At 46.3% G+C, this 18,423-nt stretch overlaps 1 protein-coding gene across 1 annotated transcript; it reads left to right on the forward strand.

Moving 5' to 3' along the window:
* The first annotated feature begins 1,590 nt into the window (after positions 1–1,590).
* On the forward strand, positions 1,591–18,201 carry LOC129824525 (protein crumbs homolog 1-like). The gene is made up of 8 exons (XM_055884219.1): positions 1,591–1,639; positions 2,215–3,237; positions 4,616–5,169; positions 9,205–9,370; positions 11,901–12,828; positions 13,229–13,270; positions 13,459–13,581; positions 17,943–18,201. Exons 1-8 carry the CDS (start codon positions 1,591–1,593, stop codon positions 18,199–18,201), a joined length of 3,144 nt encoding a protein of 1,047 aa, XP_055740194.1.
* The last annotated feature ends 222 nt before the right edge of the window (positions 18,202–18,423 follow it).

Below are 18,423 nucleotides of genomic sequence, written 5' to 3' on the forward strand. Positions count from 1 at the left end.
AGAGACAGGGAGAGAGAGAGACCAATGAACAAGTCCCCACAGAGTCAAAATACCCCGATGTAGGCAAGTATGTATTAGGCGGCTGTGTTTTTACCTTAACCAATATGCTAACAGAATACTGTAAAGGTTTTTACTGAATGGTACCTTAACTTCCAACGTGTGTGTTTGTGTGTCCATGACATCAGTTCACTACATCTTTGAAACCAGTGTACTATCAAAGTACTAAAACATTTCGCTACACCCGCAATAACATTTGCTAAACATGTGTATGTGACAAATTTGATTTGAATTATAAGCTATATCAAATGAAATCAAATCAAATGTATTTATATAGCCCTTCTTACATCAGCTGATATCTCAAAGTGCTGTACAGAAACCCAACCTAAAACCCCAAACAGCAAGCAATGCAGGTGTAGAAGCACGGTGGCTAGGAAAAACTCCCTAGAAAGGCCAAAACCTAGGAAGAAACCTAGAGAGGAACTGGGCTATGAGGGGTGGCCAGTCCTCTTCTGGCTGTGCCGGGTGGAGATTATAACAGAACATGGCCAAGATGTTCAAATGTTCATAAATGACCAGCATGGTCAAATAATAATAATCACAGTAGTTGCCGAGGGTGCAGCGAGTCAGCACCTCAGGAGTAAATGTCAGTTGGCTTTTCATAGCCGATCATTAAGAGTATCTCTACCGCTCCTGCGGTCTCTAGAGAGTTGAAAACAGCACGTCTGGGACAGGTAGCACGTCCGGTGAACAGGTCAGGGTTCCATAGCCGCAGGCAGAACAGTTGAAACTGGAGCAGCAGCACGGCCTGGTGGACTGGGGACAGCAAGGAGTCATCATGCCAGGTAGTCCTGAGGCATGGTCCTAGGGCTCAGGTCCTCCGAGAGAGAGAAAGAAAGAGAGAATTAGAGAGAGCATACTTAAATTCACACAGGACACCGGATAAGACAGGAGAAGTACTCCAGATATAACAAACTGACCCTAGTCCCCCGACACATAAACTACTGCAGCATAAATACTGGAGGCTGAGACAGGAGGGGTCAGGAGACATTGTGGCCCCATCCGATGATACCCCCGGACAGGGCCAAACAGGAAGGATATAACACCACCCATCAGTACTCCTCCTACTATAGGCTGTCTTATAGTTAGGATTTTTTTGTTTTGTTGTATTAATGGATTTTTGGGGGGTCTTCAGGTCACCATGAGACACTGGTCTCAACTGGGTTCCTGTGAATTAAATTAAAGTTAATTTTAAAAACTCATAATCGGTGAGGTAGGTTCCAGTCTCTTATGTAAGCCTTCGTGTTACTAGACTAATGGAGATGTTTGCTGTTGCTCAAATTAGTCCTGTGAACTCCTCCTTGGCTAGCACTCCATTTGTAAGACATTTTAAGTACATTAGCTTAATCCCAAATAGGCTATCTAGCTCGTAGTGATCCTGGCTTTAGACTGGACTGGGCAGTCATTCATGCATGGGGGAAACACAAGAAGCTGATATTTGTTGTAATGGCTTCCAAACCACTTCTGTGAAATGCAATGGAGTCATTTACTGATATTCCGATTTCTACTGATTAGGAGGACTGGCCAAGGACCATGTTGAGAGTCAACGTGTATGTTTGGATTTCGTGGTTACTCTATACAGGTAATTTAGCTCTCTTGTTCGTAGTGTGTTTGTTGTTGTTGTTGTTCTCTGTGAGGTTTCCTGTGAGGCTATACAGTGTACAGAACAGAAAAGTGTTACAAAGAGAATATCAAATTGTTTTATCACGCTAATATTTTCATCAACCGTTTTATGTTCTTTATGACTTGCTTTCTATAGTGTTCAAACTAAACGTCACGAAATAAACTACAAATATCTATTTCTATAATTAAAGTTATTATTTTATTGGTTGATATAGGAAAAGTAGTACAAGTGAACATATCAACCAATCTGCAAAATTAGTGTTATACTTCCCTAGATATAGATGTGTAATTAACTAGGTAAATGTGGATATATTCAAATGGAAAATAAATAAAATAAATAAATAAATAGTGACATGTGCCAAACTTTTGAATTAATGTTTTCAATCTCTTGGTATGGCCAAATTCACATGCAGGAAAAAGAAACACGGATTCATATCAATAACATATTAATTCCACATAGATAAAAAAGGAACAATTGCCAACTGATTTTAATGCAGGAAGCAAATATATCTGATTGTTTACATATCTACACAGGTGCCATCTGTGAGGAGGACACTAACACATGTGAACTGCTACCGTGTCAGAATGGTGGCGTCTGCGAGAGCCATCATGGAGGCTACAGGTGCCTCTGCTCTCAACAGAGCCAAGATGGCCAACTGTACGGAGGCGAGAACTGCACAGTCACCCTCCTGGGCTGTGACGGCAACCGCTGCAAGAATGGCAGCATCTGCTCTCCCCTCCTCCTGAACGACCGCCACACCTACACCTGCACCTGCCGTGCGGGCTTCACCGGCTCGAAGTGCCAGACGTCCACCATCTTCTCCTTCGAGACCAGCGGCTACATGTACGTAGAGACCCAGCTATCGGACCCTGAAGTACCTCTGAACGTCACCCTAAGCTTCAGGACGGACCGGCCCGTCGGCACCATCCTCCAGCGCCGGATCGAAGACCTGCTGCTCACCATCGAGCTGGTCGACAGCCACTTACGCCTCAGCATGCTAAGAGGTCAAGAGTCAAGAAGGGCAGTGGTTCTGGAGTTATCGCCGAGCGTGTCGGATGGCCAGTGGCACACAGTGGAGGCCTGGCTGGGCAGTGAGGCGGAGGGAAGCGGGGTCAGATTGCTTCAGTCCTCCTGTGATGAGGTGGGCTGCACCAAGGAGTTCCCAACCACCGATACCCCCCTACTGGAGCAAGGCTCCGGCCTCTCCGAGTCCGGCTCAGTCCGTCACAGCCTCTTCCTAGGAGGTGTGGGACTGGGCTGGGGCTCCGGTGTGGTAGCAAGAAAGAGGACGCCTGAGGCTGCTGACCCGCCTGTCCTACTTGCCCCGCCTGCCCACTTCCTGGGCTGTTTTCGGGACGTGTTTGTGGAGTCACGGCTGGTGGTGCCTGCCCCCGCCAACTCGCCGGCTCAGATCAACGTCACAGCGGGGTGCAGCGACAAGGACAAGTGTGACGACAACCCGTGTCAGAACCGGGGGCATTGCATAACCCAGGGATGGAGGAGCTATATGTGCAAGTGCTACAGACCGTACAGGGGGACTACAGACTGTGCTGAGGGTAAGGCCTGGAGAGTGTTGTCTGAAAACACTGAAGATGTAGCAGTAAAACCATAGTAAAGCAGAAACACTGTACAATATGAGAGCCACAGCTTCAGAACGTAATTTCAATGCAATAACACCACATATTCTATTAGAGCAATGGTTATGTGCTTCTCCTAAAGCTTGGATAATGTAGCCAAGAACAATGGAAATGGTCAACCCGAGAAGATACGGGTCATTTTTGCCTGATTTACAGGTCAACAGTTCAGCCTCAGAATCACTGCAAAATCTGAATGGCTGGATTTGTAATGTGGCACCGAACAGGTGCATAAAGTACCTTGTGGTAGACTGCAAAGGAGCTTAGAGAACTAGTAAAAATAGCATATACAGTACACACACACACACACATACACACACACAGGTACACACACACACACACAGGCACACACGAACGTACACACACAACCTCAAACACACAGAGGCAGAGAGGAGCAAATAAAATAACACCTGGCCTTAGGATTAAGGAAACGTTTAAGGAGCCGACTGGGATGGGCATTGACTTTCCAGAAAACAGGGGTTCCCAAGGACTTCCGCCACAACGCTTTAACGTGATAGGTGGAAATAACTGGTCCGAGTTCTGAATACTGGTCCGCTTCACCTTGAATCAGGGATGGGCAACTCTAGTCCTCAGGGGCCGGATTGCCCCAGCTCACACCTGACACACCTCACAATATTCCGTCCCTGCTGCTTGAATGAGTGGCATAAACATCTCAATCTGGTACCAAGTCAAAATTGGGGGCAATTCCATTTAAATTTTATGAGTTTAATTCAATTCATGATTTGAAAACTTTTCATGTCAGGAATAGAATTTCAATTCACTTCATGACTTGACTGAGTTTAAATGGAATTTACACCAATCCTGGTACCCAGACTAGTAAACAAACAATAGCATCGTTTTGGAAAAAGAGGCCCGACTGGAGATTGGTACACTCTCAGAAAAACTTGCGTTCCAGAACCGGAAAAGGGTTCCACATAGGAAAACCATTTGATTAACTTATTTTTGTTCCAGGTAGAACCATTTTGGGTTCCATGTAGGACCGTTTTGGGTTCCACGTAGGACCGTTTCCACAGAGAGTTCTACATGGTATCCAAAAGGGTTCCATGTGGAGCCTAAAAGGGTTCTATCTGGATCCAAAAAGTATTCTCCTAATGGGACAGCTGAAGAACCGTTTTGGAACCCATTTTTCTAAGAGTGTAGTGGAAACCATGCTATTGTCTTTGTGTTTTGACACTATCTCTCTCTGTTAGTTCTTCATCTATGCATTAAGTAATTGGGAGGACATAGTTTGCGACTTTATTTATTTTTTCTAAAACTCTCTCTCTCTGTATCAACGCAGAGTACATCACCGCCAAGTTCGGGAACGAGGACGTAGCAAGCTATGCCGTCTTCTCCTTGAACGATCCCCTGGGTTCTGGCACCATCACCATATCCATGTTTGTGCGCACCCGGCGCCCCAGCGGCCTTCTCCTGGTCCTGGCTAACAGCACCAGCCAATACCTCCGCCTGTGGCTGGATGACGGCCGGGTCAAAGTTCAGGTGAACAATTTTGAGAGCCTGGCGGGAAGCAAAGTGGTCAGTGACGGCCACTTTCACTTGGTGACGGTGCAGCTGGAGGGCGACTCTGTGACCCTGTTCCAGTCGGCCCAGAGCCATGGAACCATTCCCATCCGGCCCGTGGTGGCTCAGCCAGGGGACCTGGTCTACGTTGGGGGCCTGTCTGACCAGAGAGCCTCGGCCTCCTTCGGGGGTTACCTGAAAGGCTGTGTCCAGGACCTGAGAATCAACAATAAACGGCTGCAGTTCTTTCCCATAGGAACTCCGGTGGCCTCACACGGCGTAGAGGAGCTGGTCAACGTCACACAGGGATGTACGAGTGACAACGTCTGCAGCGTGAGTAGCTGGACATACACTATACTATATACTACATACTATACTGACAAACCACAGTTGCCCCATGACACCACCACAGTTGCCCCATGACAAAACCCCAGTTGCCCCATGACACCACCACAGTTGCCCCATGACTCACCACAGTTGCCCCATGACAATGCCAGTTGCCCCATGACACCACCACAGTTGCCCCATGACACCACCACAGTTGCCCCATGACAATGCCAGTTGCCCCATGACAAACCACAGTTGCCCAAAGACAAACAACAGATGCCCCATGACACCACCACAGTTGCCCCATGACAAAACCACAGTTGCCCCATGACAACACCACAGTTGCCCCATGACAAAACCACAGTTGCCCCATGACAATGCCAGTTGCCCCATGACACCACCACAGTTGCCCCATGACACCACCACAGTTGCCCCATGACAATGCCAGTTGCCCCATGACTCACCACAGTTGCCCAAAGACAAACAACAGTTGCCCCATGACACCACCACAGTTGCCCCATGACAAAACCACAGTTGCCCCATGACAATGCCAGTTGCCCCATGACTCACCACAGTTGCCCCATGACAATGCCAGTTGCCCCATGACTCACCACAGTTGCCCCATGACAAACCACAGTTGCCCCATGACAAACCACAGTTGCCCCATGACACCACCACAGTTGCCCCATGACACCACCACAGTTGCCCCATGACACCACCACAGTTGCCCTATGACAAAACCACAATTGCCCCATGACAATGCCAGTTGCCCCATGACTCACCACAGTTGCCCCATGACAATGCCAGTTGCCCCATGACTCACCACAGTTGCCCCATGACAATGCCAGTTGCCCCATGACTCACCACAGTTGCCCCATGACAATGTCAGTTGCCCCATGACTCACCACAGTTGCCCCATGACAATGCCAGTTGCCCCATGACTCACCACAGTTGCCCCATGACAATGCCAGTTGCCCCATGACTCACCACAGTTGCCCCATGACAATGCCAGTTGCCCCATGACTCACCACAGTTGCCCCATGACAATGCCAGTTGCCCCATGACTCACCACAGTTGCCCCATGACAACACCACAGTTGCCCCATGACAACACCACTGAGTTTATAAACCCAAAGTTCCTATTAGCCAATACTTCCTGGGATGCCAGCAAAGCAGACCAAACAGACCATACTGGGATTTGGGGTTTGGGAAGTCAATGAAAGAGTGAAAGATAACTTCCTTAGAGTGACGGACACATCTAACCGCATTGCTAAATGTCCCTATCCTGTGCACTTTAACATTCATTTGCAACAAACATTTAGCCTTGTTCAAATAATGACCCCGTTTTACCATTTGGGTTTTGTGCAGCTCTTTTCTGGTGGCTAGGTGTTCTTGGCACATTCTATTACCCTTAATCTGGAGGGGTGTTGGGTGATACCACCTCTGTCCAGCATGTAGGGGAAATGGATTTCCCTAACTCTAAATATTATGCTAAAATGTACTGTGCACATATATGAGTATCTTTACAGCCTACCTGCCTTGTATATTTGGAACTGGCCATTCCCTTCGGAGTGCCATGCTTTAGTTAACCCTTGATTTGACTTGCTCCTCCTCTGCTATGTGGACCTCTGTTATACTTTATGTTGAGGCTTTAGAAAAGTTTACTTTTATTAATTTACCGACCGTATAATATTTTATGCAACTTTTGGCTTGAATTCTCTTACATTGTTAACAACTTAAAGTTTGGGAAAATAAAAACCCTACGACAGTGTTTGCACCCTGCTCAGTTGTCTCATTGCCTGCTTGGTCCTTACCCTTTACTTAGTTGTTCATTTTCTCTCATTTCAGTGCATGATCTAAGCTAGCTAACTTAGCCATGACATTGCCTACAAGTGTGATGGGGGGGCTCTATTTGAGAAGCAGTTTCTGGAGCTCTGCATGTATATTCTCTTTGACAACATACAGTTGAAGTCGGAAGTTTACATACACTTAGGTTGGAGTCATTAAAAATCGTTTTTCAATCACTCCACAAATTTCTTGTTAACAAACGATAATTTTGGCAAGTCGGTTAGGACATCTACTTTGTGCATGACACCAGTCATTTTTCCAACAATTGTTTACAGACAGATTATTTCACTTATCACAATTCCAGTGGGTCAGACGTTTACATACACTAAGTTGACTGTGCCTTTAAACAGCTTGGAAAATTCCAGAAAATGATGTCATGGCTATAGAAGTTTCTGATTGACTCAAATTATGTCAATTAGTCTGTTTGAGGTGTACCTGTGGATGTATTTCAAGGTCTACCTTCAAACTCAGTGCCTCTTTGCTTGACATCATGGGAAAATCAAAAGATATCTGTCACAATACAGAGGCGGATGCCACATTGCAAGCAACGATGGTTTAATGAAATAGTTTACAGCATCAACAGGACAGACAGAATATACTCAGACAGAATCCAACCCAGGGCCTAGGGCACATCCTCTGATGATAGCGTGCTGAGAAATCCAAGGGAGTGAGTCCGGCTGGGTAGGAAGGAGCACAGCAGATAATCCCCACAAGGGCTGCGAGAGAAAGAGCACTGACACACGACACAACCTCAGGGAAGAAACAACGATCTGACAACAAGAAACACAGGTTACAGAACATATAAAGGGGAAGATAATTAATTCCAGCTGGCGCAGACAATCAGGCCAAGATTGGAAACCACGCCCACACAAACACAGGAGAGAGAGAGAGAGAGAGAGAGAGAGGCAGTGGATTCATGAACCGTGACAATATCAGCCAAGACCTCAGAAAAAAAATTGTAGACCTCCACAAGTCTAATTCATCCTTGGGAGCAATTTCCAAATGCCTGAAGGTACCACGTTCATCTGTACAAACAATAGTACGGAAGTATAAACACCATGGGTCCATGCAGCCGTCATACCGCTCAGGAAGGAGACACATTCGGTCTCCTAACAACAGCAAAGGACCTTGTGAAGATGCTGGAGAAAACATGTACAAAAGTATCTATATCCACAGTAAAACTAGTTTTATATCGACATAACCTGAAATGCCGCTCAGCAAGGAAGAAGCCACTGCTCCATAACTGCCATAAAAAAGCCAGACTACGGTTTGCAACTGTAGAAGGGGACGAATATCGTACTTTTTGGAGAAATGTGATCTGGTGAAACAAAAATTACCATCGTTATGTTTGGAGGGAAAAGGGGGAAGCTTGCAAGCTGAAGAACACCATCCCAACCGTGAAGCACGGGGGTGGTAGCATCATGTTGTGGGGGTGCTTTGCTGCAGGAGGGACTGGTGCAGTTCACAAAATAGATGGCATCATGAGGTAGGAAAATATGTGGATATATTGAAGCAACATCTCAAGACATCAGTCAGGAAGTTAAAGCTTGGTCGCAAATGGGTCTTCCAAATGGACAATGACTCCAAGCATACTTCCAAAGTTGTGGTAAAATGGCTTAAGGACAACAAAGTCAAGATATTGGAGTGGCCATCACAAAGCCCTGACCTCAATCCTATAGAACATTTGTGGGCAGAACTGAAAAAGTGTGTGCGAGCAAGGAGGCCTACAAACCTGACTCAGTTACACCAGCTCTGTCAGGAGGAATGGGCCAAAATTCTCCCAATTTATTGTGGGAAGCTTGTGGAAGGCTACCTGAAACATTTGATTCAAGATAAACAATTTAAAGGCAATGCTACCAAATACTAATTGAGTGTATGTAAACTTCTGACCCACTGGGAATGTGATGAAAGAAATAAAAGCTGAAATAAATTATTCTCTCTACTATTATTCTGACATTTCACATTCTTAAAATAAAGTGGTGATCTTAACTGACCTAAGACAGGGAAATCTTACTAGGGTACATTTCAAGAATTGTGGAAAAACTGAGTTTAAATGTATTTGGCTAAGGTGTATGTAAACTTCCGACTTCAACTGTAGTCGCCAAAAGACTCTGCACAACTTCCCCATGACATAACAGTTTCCCCACCATGACAAAGTCAACTGCTTGACAGAGTTATTATTTGTCTCCTCCAGAACATCCCATGTCTGAACGGCGGAGTGTGCTACTCCATGTGGGACGACTTTATCTGCAATTGCCCACCCAATATTGCAGGGCGGCGCTGTGAGGTGGTCAAGTGGTGCGAGCTGTCTCCGTGCCCCTCGACCGCAGCCTGCCAGACCCTCTCACAGGGCTTTGAATGTGAGTTCCTAGTTCGGGAACCCCTTTCTGAAGAGATTATGAACCAAGCAATGTAATCCATTCTGCACAAATCAAAGGTCAAATTTCACTATTACTCATATCAATGTTTCTCAAACCTCTCCTTTAATACCGCCTGCAAGGTCCAGTTACACTATATTTACAAGGGTATGTGGACACCCCTTTAAATTAGTGGTTTCGGCTATTTCAGCCACACCCGTTGCTGACAGGTGTATAAAATCGAGCACACAGCCATACACTCCATGAACAAACATTGGCAGTAGAATGGCCTTTCTAAAGAGCTCAGTGATTTTCAAAGTGGCACCATCCTAGGATGCCACCTTTCCAACAAGTCAGTTTGTCAAATTTCTGCCCTGCTGGGGCTGCTCCAGTCAACTGTAAGTGCTGTTATTGTGAAGTGGAAACATCTAGCAGCAACAACAGCTCAGCCACAAAGTGGTAGGCCACACAAGCTTGGCCACACAAACGGGACCGAGTGATGAAGGAAATATCGTCTGTCTTCGGTTGCAACACTCACAACAGAGTTCCAAACTGCCTCTGGAAGCAACTTCAGCACAATAACTGTTCGTCGGGAGCTTCATGAAATGGGTTTCCCTGGCCGAGCAGCCGCACACAAGCCTAAATGTCGGCTGGAGTGGTGTAAAACTCACCGACATTGGACTCTCGTTCTCTGGAGTGATGAATCACACTTCACCATCTGGTAGTCCGATGGACGAATCTGGGTTTGGCGGATGCCAGGAGGACGCCACCTGCCCCAATGCATAGTGCCAACTGTAAAGTTTAGTGGAGGAATAATGGTCTGTGGCTGTTTTTCATGGTTCGGGCTTGGCCCCTTAGCTCCAGTGAAGGGAAATCTTAATGCTTCAGCACACAATGATTCTGTGCTTCCGACTTTGTGTCAACAGTTTGGGAAAGACCCTTTCCTGTTTTAGCATGAAAATCATCAAATCAAATCAAATCAAATGTATTTATATAGCCCTTCTTACATCAGCTGATATCTCAAAGTGCTGTACAGAAACCCAGCCTAAAACCCCAAACAGCAAGCAATGCAGGTGTAGAAGCACGGTGGCTAGGAAAAATTCCCTAGAAAGGCCAAAACCTAGGAAGAAACCTAGAGAGGAACTAGGCTATGAGGGGTGGCCAGTCCTCTTCTGGCTGTGCCGGGTGGAGATTATAACAGAACATGGACAAGATGTTCAAATGTTCCTAAATGACCAGCATGGTCAAATAATAATAATCACAGTAGTTGTCGAGGGTGCAACAAGTCAGCACCTCAGGAGTAAATGTCAGTTGGCTTTTCATAGCCGATCATTAAGAGTATCTCTACTGCTCGTGCTGTCTCTAGAGAGTTGAAAACAGCAGGTCTGGAACAGGTAGCACGTCCGGTGAACAGGTCAGTGTTCCATAGCCGCAGGCAGAACAGTTGAAACTGGAGCAGCAGCACGGCCAGGTGGACTGGGGACAGCAAGGAGTCATCATGCCAGGTCGTCCTGAGGCATGGTCCTAGGGCTCAGGTCCTCCGAGAGAGAGAAAGAAAGAGAGAAAGAGAGAATTAGAGAGAGCATATTTAAATTCACACAGGACACCGGATAAGACAGGAGAAGTACTCCAGATATAACAGACTGACCCTAGCCACCCGACACATAAACTACTGCAGCATAAATACTGGAGGCTGAGACAGGAAGGGTCAGGCGACACTGTGGCCCCATCCAAAAATGCCCCCGTGCACAAAGCGAGGACCATACAGAAATGGTTTGTTGAGATCATTGTGGAAGAACTTGACTGGCCTGCGCAGAGCCCTGACCTCAACCCCATCTAACACCTTTGGGATGAATTGGAACACCGACTGTGAGCCAGACCTAATCGCCCAACATCAGTGCACAGCCTCACTAATGCCCTTGTGGCTGAATGGAAGCAAGTCCCCACAGAAATGTTCCAACATCTAGTGGAAAGCCTTCCCAGAAGAGTGGAGGCTGTAATAGCAGCAAAGGGGGATCAACTCCATATTAATGCCCAGGATTTTGGAATGAGATGTTCGACGAGCACGTGTCCACATACTTTTGCTCATGTAGTGTATTTGACCTAATCCAGTATCAGTGCACCTGATTCAATTACCGGTAGTTCACTAATCATCAAGCCCTTCATTAGCTGAATCCAGTCTGCTTGATAAATTGAATCAGGTCTGCTTAATTAGTTGAATTAAGTTTGCTGTACTTAAATAGATACGTTGAACTGGCTGGGGGTTCTTGAAGAGAGGCCAGGGAAACATAGACATGTAGCAATTGCTTCTCTGTATTTAGTTTCAATAACTTTACCCAAGGCTAATCACAAATCAGTGGGATAGATGGGGGCAACCGCTAATGACTCAGTTACTTAAAGGTGTTTTAGCCCAAAATTTTGAACATTGTACTTGCCCCATCTCTCTCGTTGATTTTTGGTTGCTTCTTGTGCCACTGAGGATATTTCAGTTACAGATTTCGTTGTTTTAAGCCTCTTCTGTTTTGCATTCCAGGTGTGTCCAACGTGACCCTCCGGAATGACAGCATACTGTCCTACAGAGGCAATGGGAAGATCAGGCAGCACCTCAGCAGCGTCCTCCTCAGTGTGCGAACCAGACAAACAGACGCCACCCTCCTACACACCAAGAAAGGCTCTGAGTTCATCACCATCTCCCTCCAGGACTCTCACCTCCTGCTGGAACTACAGACTGGTTGTGGCGAGGCCTCCCCCAAGCTCACTGCCCAGAGCCGGGGCCTGGTCAGCGACGGCCAGTGGCACATGGTGGAGCTCTCCATGGAATCCCCGGATCTACAGACCTCCAGGTGGATCATGATCCTGGATGGGGGAAGAGATGGAGTAGAGGAGGAGCATGTTGTGTCCGAGGTCGCCTCTGGGAGCCTGGCCTTCCTCAGGGAGGGAGTGGACATCCTCCTGGGAGGTCTGGGGCCAGAGGCTGGGGGGAATTTGGATGGATGTCTGGGTCCTGTCCAGATCGGGGGGCTCCCGCTGCCCTACTATGGAGATACTGACCTGAACCTTCCCAGGCCCCAAGAGGGGCAGTTTGTGAGGATCCCCAGTGCCGCCACCCCCCTATATGGCTGCCGGGGGGCTAGTGTGTGCACGCCTAACCCCTGTCTAAACCAGGGGGTGTGTGAGGAACTATTTGACCTCTCCCTCTGCAGGTGCCCTCCTGAGTGGATGGGGCCACAATGCCAGAATGACGTGGACACCTGCGCCGTCAAGCCCTGTGTCCATGGCAACTGCAGCGTGTTGGGGGAGGGATATGTATGTGCGTGTGAGCCGGGGTATGGGGGGACCAGGTGTGAGAAGGATGTGGATACGTGTGAGAACAACAAGTGCAGCCCGGGGGCCACCTGTCTCAGAGGCCTCCTGAACTACGCCTGCCACTGCCCCAGGAACATGACCGGGCCCTTCTGCGAGTAAGTCTCAAACGCTTCCCATATTCCCCCCCAACCTTAATCCAACCTAACCCAACCTTAAATCAAACCTTAACCCAACCTAACCCAACCTTAACTCAACCTTAACCCAACCTAACCTAACCTAACCTAACCCAACCTTAACCCAACCTAACCCAACTTTAACCCAACCTAACCCAACCTAACCCAACCTTAACCCAACCCAACCTAACCTAACCCAACCTTAACCCAACCTAACCCTAAATTATCTTAAAGAAAATAGAAAAAAATCCCAAAACAAATCTGCAAGAACTAAACAAAACAATCCAAAACTATAACTCAATTGTGTATGAGTTATTGCATATGTCATATGTCAAGGGTAATATGAAAACAAATTGATACCTGATTAATCATTCTCTTTTAGTGAAAAGGTGCCAGAAGTCCCATGGTACATTGAAAAGATACCGTAAGTTATTTCAAGTTCTTTCAAGTAATTTTAAATGATATCCTCTCAAGCCAATACTAGCTCACATCTGTGGTGATTAGACACATCAACTTAATCAACTAGCAATACTGTTTGAGCCATTTCGCCAGCTATCAAACTCCTAACTTTCAGGTAACTGATGCTTGTATGTTTGTGTCGCTGAACTCTAGATACCCTAACCTGCCCACGTCCGTGTGTCCTGGAGACAGATGGAACTACAGCTGCTTCAACGGGGGGAACTGCTCTAAGCAAGACTACACCTGTGACTGTCTCCCCGGTTTTATAGGACAATGGTAAGCCATGACTATAAACAATAGTAAATCTGTAGTAAACACTTGTGTCAATGAATCTCAATGAAACCTAAGTGTAATTACTATGTAATTCAGGCATTCTTGAAAATCTGGACAGTCCTTGTCCTAAGCAAAGGATTCCAATTTCAACCTCGGAAACTCAAAATGTTAGAGACTTGGATCTGAAAATGGATCTCATGTAGTTTATTGGAATAACCCTCTGTGACTTCAAAGAATATGTATCTTAAAACTGTGACTCCTTAAAGATGTGTCCCAAGGTTTGGTAAACTCCATCAGATTTTAAAAAATCCTAGATTATTGAGGAATGAGCAGGGTCAACTTTCTTAACTTCATGTTTACATATAGTTTAACAAGACAACTCAGGGTCCGGAAAGTTCTCTACTTTTGATAGATTTAAACAAAATATATTCATATCACCATGGTAAACAAAAAACATAACCTGTCAACTCCCTCTCCCTTGAAGATTTAGATAGAATATTAATGATCAAAGATGTTAATTTTAATTAGGTTTTAGTCATAAAGCAACTGGAAATAAAACAAAATTGCTACTCAGTATCCATGTGAATAAAGAAGAAAAATGATTGTACCAATTGTACCAGTTATTATATGGGGGCGTGGTTGAGTATTAGCATAGAGAGACAGCACACTACCACTTCCACACATAATCCCTAGGTGGCAGCCGCAACCGACTGCAGATGCTGTGTCCAGCCAGATGCTGTGTCCAGCCTCGTTTTTTGTACGTATTTATTTTGTCACCATGAATTTAACAATTCAATAGCCCGCTTGGGCTGGCCGACCCAGGAGTCAGGATGGAGGAGGCCCAGGACCTAGGTAAGGTTGCTGTCTCCTGAAGGCAAAGGCATACAACACGGACTGCATACTCCGACGTCTCTCATAAATCTACACACAAGAAAATGGCGGATGGCAGATGTTTTAACGTGCCACCAACCGATTGTGTTTTTTTGTTCGTTTTTAACTTATTTTTTACTCATTTTGTACATAATGTTGCCGCTACCGTCTCTTATGACCAGAAATAACTTCTAGACATCAAGACTGCGATTACTCACCACGGACTAGCAGAATCCTTTTTCTTATTTCACGACTCTGACGAGCCCGAGGCGGAGGATATACGGCTCCCTCGGGAACAGGTCCCAACCCCCATGATCTGCGTGAAGAGGAGGTGGAGAAAGAGATGCCGGAAAGCGGGGTGCCTGCTGAGAATTCGAAGGCGATCAAAAAAAAAAAACACTTCCCTCAATTCTGCTAGTAAACGTGCAATCTTTGGACAATAAAATCGACGAGTTACAGAGAAGATTAAACTACAAACGGGACATTAAAAACTGTAACATCTTATGCTTCATGGAGTCGAGGCTGAACGACGACAATATCAACATTCAGCTGGCTGGTTATACGATGTACTGGCAGGATAGAACAGCGGCGTCTGGTAAGACAAGGGGCAGCTGACTATGTAGTTTTGTAAATAACAGCTGGTACACTAAATCTAAGGAAGTCTCGAGCTATTGCTCACCTGAGGTTGAGTATATCATGATAAGCTGTAGACCACACTACCTACCGAGAGAGATCTCATCTGTATTCTTCATAGCTGTTTACATACCACCTCAGTCAGAGGTCGGCACGAAGATAGCATTGAATGAGCTGTATTCCGCCATAAGCAAACAAGAAAACACTCACCCAGAGGCGGCACTCCTAGTAGCCGGGGACTTTAATGCAGGGAAACTTAAATCAGTTTTACCAAATTTTTATCAGCATGTTAAATGTGCAACCAGAGTGAAAAGAACTCTGGACAACCTATACTCCACACACAGAGACGCATACAAAGCTCGCCCTCCATTTGGCATATCTGACCATAATTCCATCCTCCTGATTCCTGCTTACAAGCAAAAATTTAAGCAGGAAGCACCAGTGACTAGATATTTTAAAAAACGTGGTCAGATGAAGCAGATGCTAAGCTACATGACTGTTTTGCTAGCACAGACTGGAATATGTTCCGGGATTCCTCCAATGGCATTGAGGAGTATACCACATTTGTCATTGGCTTCATGAATAAGTGCATCGATGACGTGGTCCCCACAGTGACCGTACGTACATACCCCAACCAGAAGCCATGGATTACAGGCAGCATCCACACTGAGCTAAAGGCTAGAGCTACCGCTTACAAGGAGCGGGACTCTAACCCGGAAGCTTATAAGAAATCCCTCTATGCCCTCCGACGAACCATCAAACAGGCAAAGAGTCAATACAGGACTAAGATCGAGTCATACTATACCGGCTCTCATGCTCGTTGGATGTGGCAGGGCTTGCAAACCATTACAGACTACAAAGGGAAGCACAGCCGAGAGCTGCCCAGTGACACGAGCCTACCAGACAAGCTAAACTACTTCTATGCTCGCTTCGAGGCAAATAACACTGAAACATGCATGAGAGCGCCAGCTGTACCGGAAGACTGTGTAATCACGCTCTCCGCAGCTGATGTGAGTAACACATTTAGACAGGTCAACATTCACAAGGCCGCAGGGCCAGACAGATTACCAGGACATGTACTGCGAGCATGCACTGACCAACTAGCAAGAGTATTCACTGACATTTTCAATCTCTCCCTGTCCGAGTCTGTAATACCAACATGTTTTTAAGCAGACCACCATAGTGCCTGTGCCCAAGAACACCAAGGCAACCTGCCTAAATGACTACTGAACCGTAGCACTCACGTATGTAGCCATGAAGTGCTTTGAAAGGTTGGTCATGGCTCACATCAACACCATTATGCCAGAAACCCTATACCCACTCCAATTTGCATACCGCCCCAACAGAACCACAGATGATGCAATCTCTATTGCACTCCACATTGCCCTTTCCCACCTGGACAAAAGGAACACCTATGTGAGAATGCTATTTATTGACTAAAGCTCAGCGTTCAACACCATAGTGTCCTCAAAGCTCATCAATAAGCTAAAGACCCTGGGACTAAACACCTCCCTCTGGAACTGGTTCCTGGACTTCCCGACAGGCCGCCCCCAGGTGGTAAGGGTAGGTAACAAAACGCCCCCCAAACGCTGATCCTCAACACAGGGACCGCTCAGGGGTGCGTGCTCAGCCCCCTCCTTTACTCCCTGTTCACTCATGACTGCAAGGCCATGCACGACTCCAACACTCCAGATTTGCAGATGACACAACTTGGACAACAACGAGACAGCCTATAGGGAGGACGTCAGAGACCTGGCCGTGTGGTGCCAGGACAACAACCTCTCCCTCAACCTTATCAAGTCAAAGGAGATGATTGTGGACTACAGGAAAAAGAGGACCAAGCACGCCCCCATTCTCATCAACGGGGCTGCAGTGTAGCAGGTTGAGAGATTCCAGTTCCTTTGTGTCCACATCACCAACAAACTAACATGGTCCAAGCACACCAAGACAGTCGTGAAGCAGGCATGGCAAAACCTATTCCCCCTCAGGAGACTGAAAAGATTTGGCATCGGTCCTACATCTGCACCATCGAGAGCATCCTGACTGGTTACATAACTGCCTGGTATGGCAACTGCTCAGCCTCCGACCGCAAGGCACTACAGAGGGTAGTGCGAACGGCCCAGTACATCACTGGGGCCAAGCTTCCTGCCATACAGGACCTCTATACCTGGTGGTGTCAGAGGAAGGCCCTAGTCATAGATTGTTCTCACACGGCAAGTGGTACCGGAGCGCCAAGTCTAGGTTCAAGAGGCTTCTAAACATCTTCTAGCCCCTAGCCATAAGACTCCTGAGCATCTAGTCAAATGGCTACCCAGACTATTTGCATTGCCCCCCCCCCCCCCCTCCTCTACACCACTGCCACTCTGTTGTCATCTATGCATAGTCACTTTAATAACTCTACCTACATGCATATACTACCTCAATTAACCGGTGCCCCCGCACATTGACTCTGTACCGGCACACCCCCTGTATATATTGCTATTTTTTTACTGCTGCTCTTTAATTACTTGTTACTTTTATCTCTTATTCTTATCCATATTTTTTTTTAACTGCGCTGTTGGTTAGTGGCTCGTAAAATAGCATTTCACTGTAAGCTCTACACCTGTTGTATTCAGCACATGTGACTAATAAAATCGGATTTGATTTTAAATGAATACATTAAATCAGGTTACTGACCATTTAGCTAGGCCTAGGACTCCTAGACTTAGAAAGTGTACCAAACTCAGTCGGCTAGCTAGTTGGTTTCATAACACAATGTATACGTATATAATAATGTCATTAATATTATTAAAATATACAATTATTGTTAAATATATAACTAATATATAAGTATATTTCATTAAATCCCCCGTGTGTAACAGGTGTGAGGTAGACTTTGATGAGTGTGCGTCGGGTCCCTGTGAATACGGAGGCTACTGCCACAACCTCCCCAATGGCTTCCACTGTGATTGTGAGAGCAACTTCTCAGGTGACCAATGCCAGATCGATGTCAGCGACTTCTACTTGTACCTGGCCCTGGTGCAATTCCAATACATGTTCCAGCTCATGTCCTACCTTATCTTGCACCTCGATGATGGCCCAGAGATCGACTGGGGACAACTGCAAATAGATGACGACTAGCGATCCATTGGAGCCAACATGGACAACTAGGAGCCCATGAGAGCCAACATGGATAACAAAAGGCCATCGGGAACCAACATGGGCTACAAAGGGTTGATTGAATGTTCTGGGTAGATGTTGCTCCCACTTCCTATGCACAGGTCTAGGATCCATTTACCCTCCCAAAAACCTTACCTTAACTATTTACATATGTTATTGGACCATAAACATAAACCATGGCTC

This window comes from Salvelinus fontinalis, chromosome 26, assembly GCF_029448725.1.
Source record: "Salvelinus fontinalis isolate EN_2023a chromosome 26, ASM2944872v1, whole genome shotgun sequence".
Classification (NCBI taxonomy): Eukaryota; Metazoa; Chordata; class Actinopteri; order Salmoniformes; family Salmonidae; genus Salvelinus; species Salvelinus fontinalis.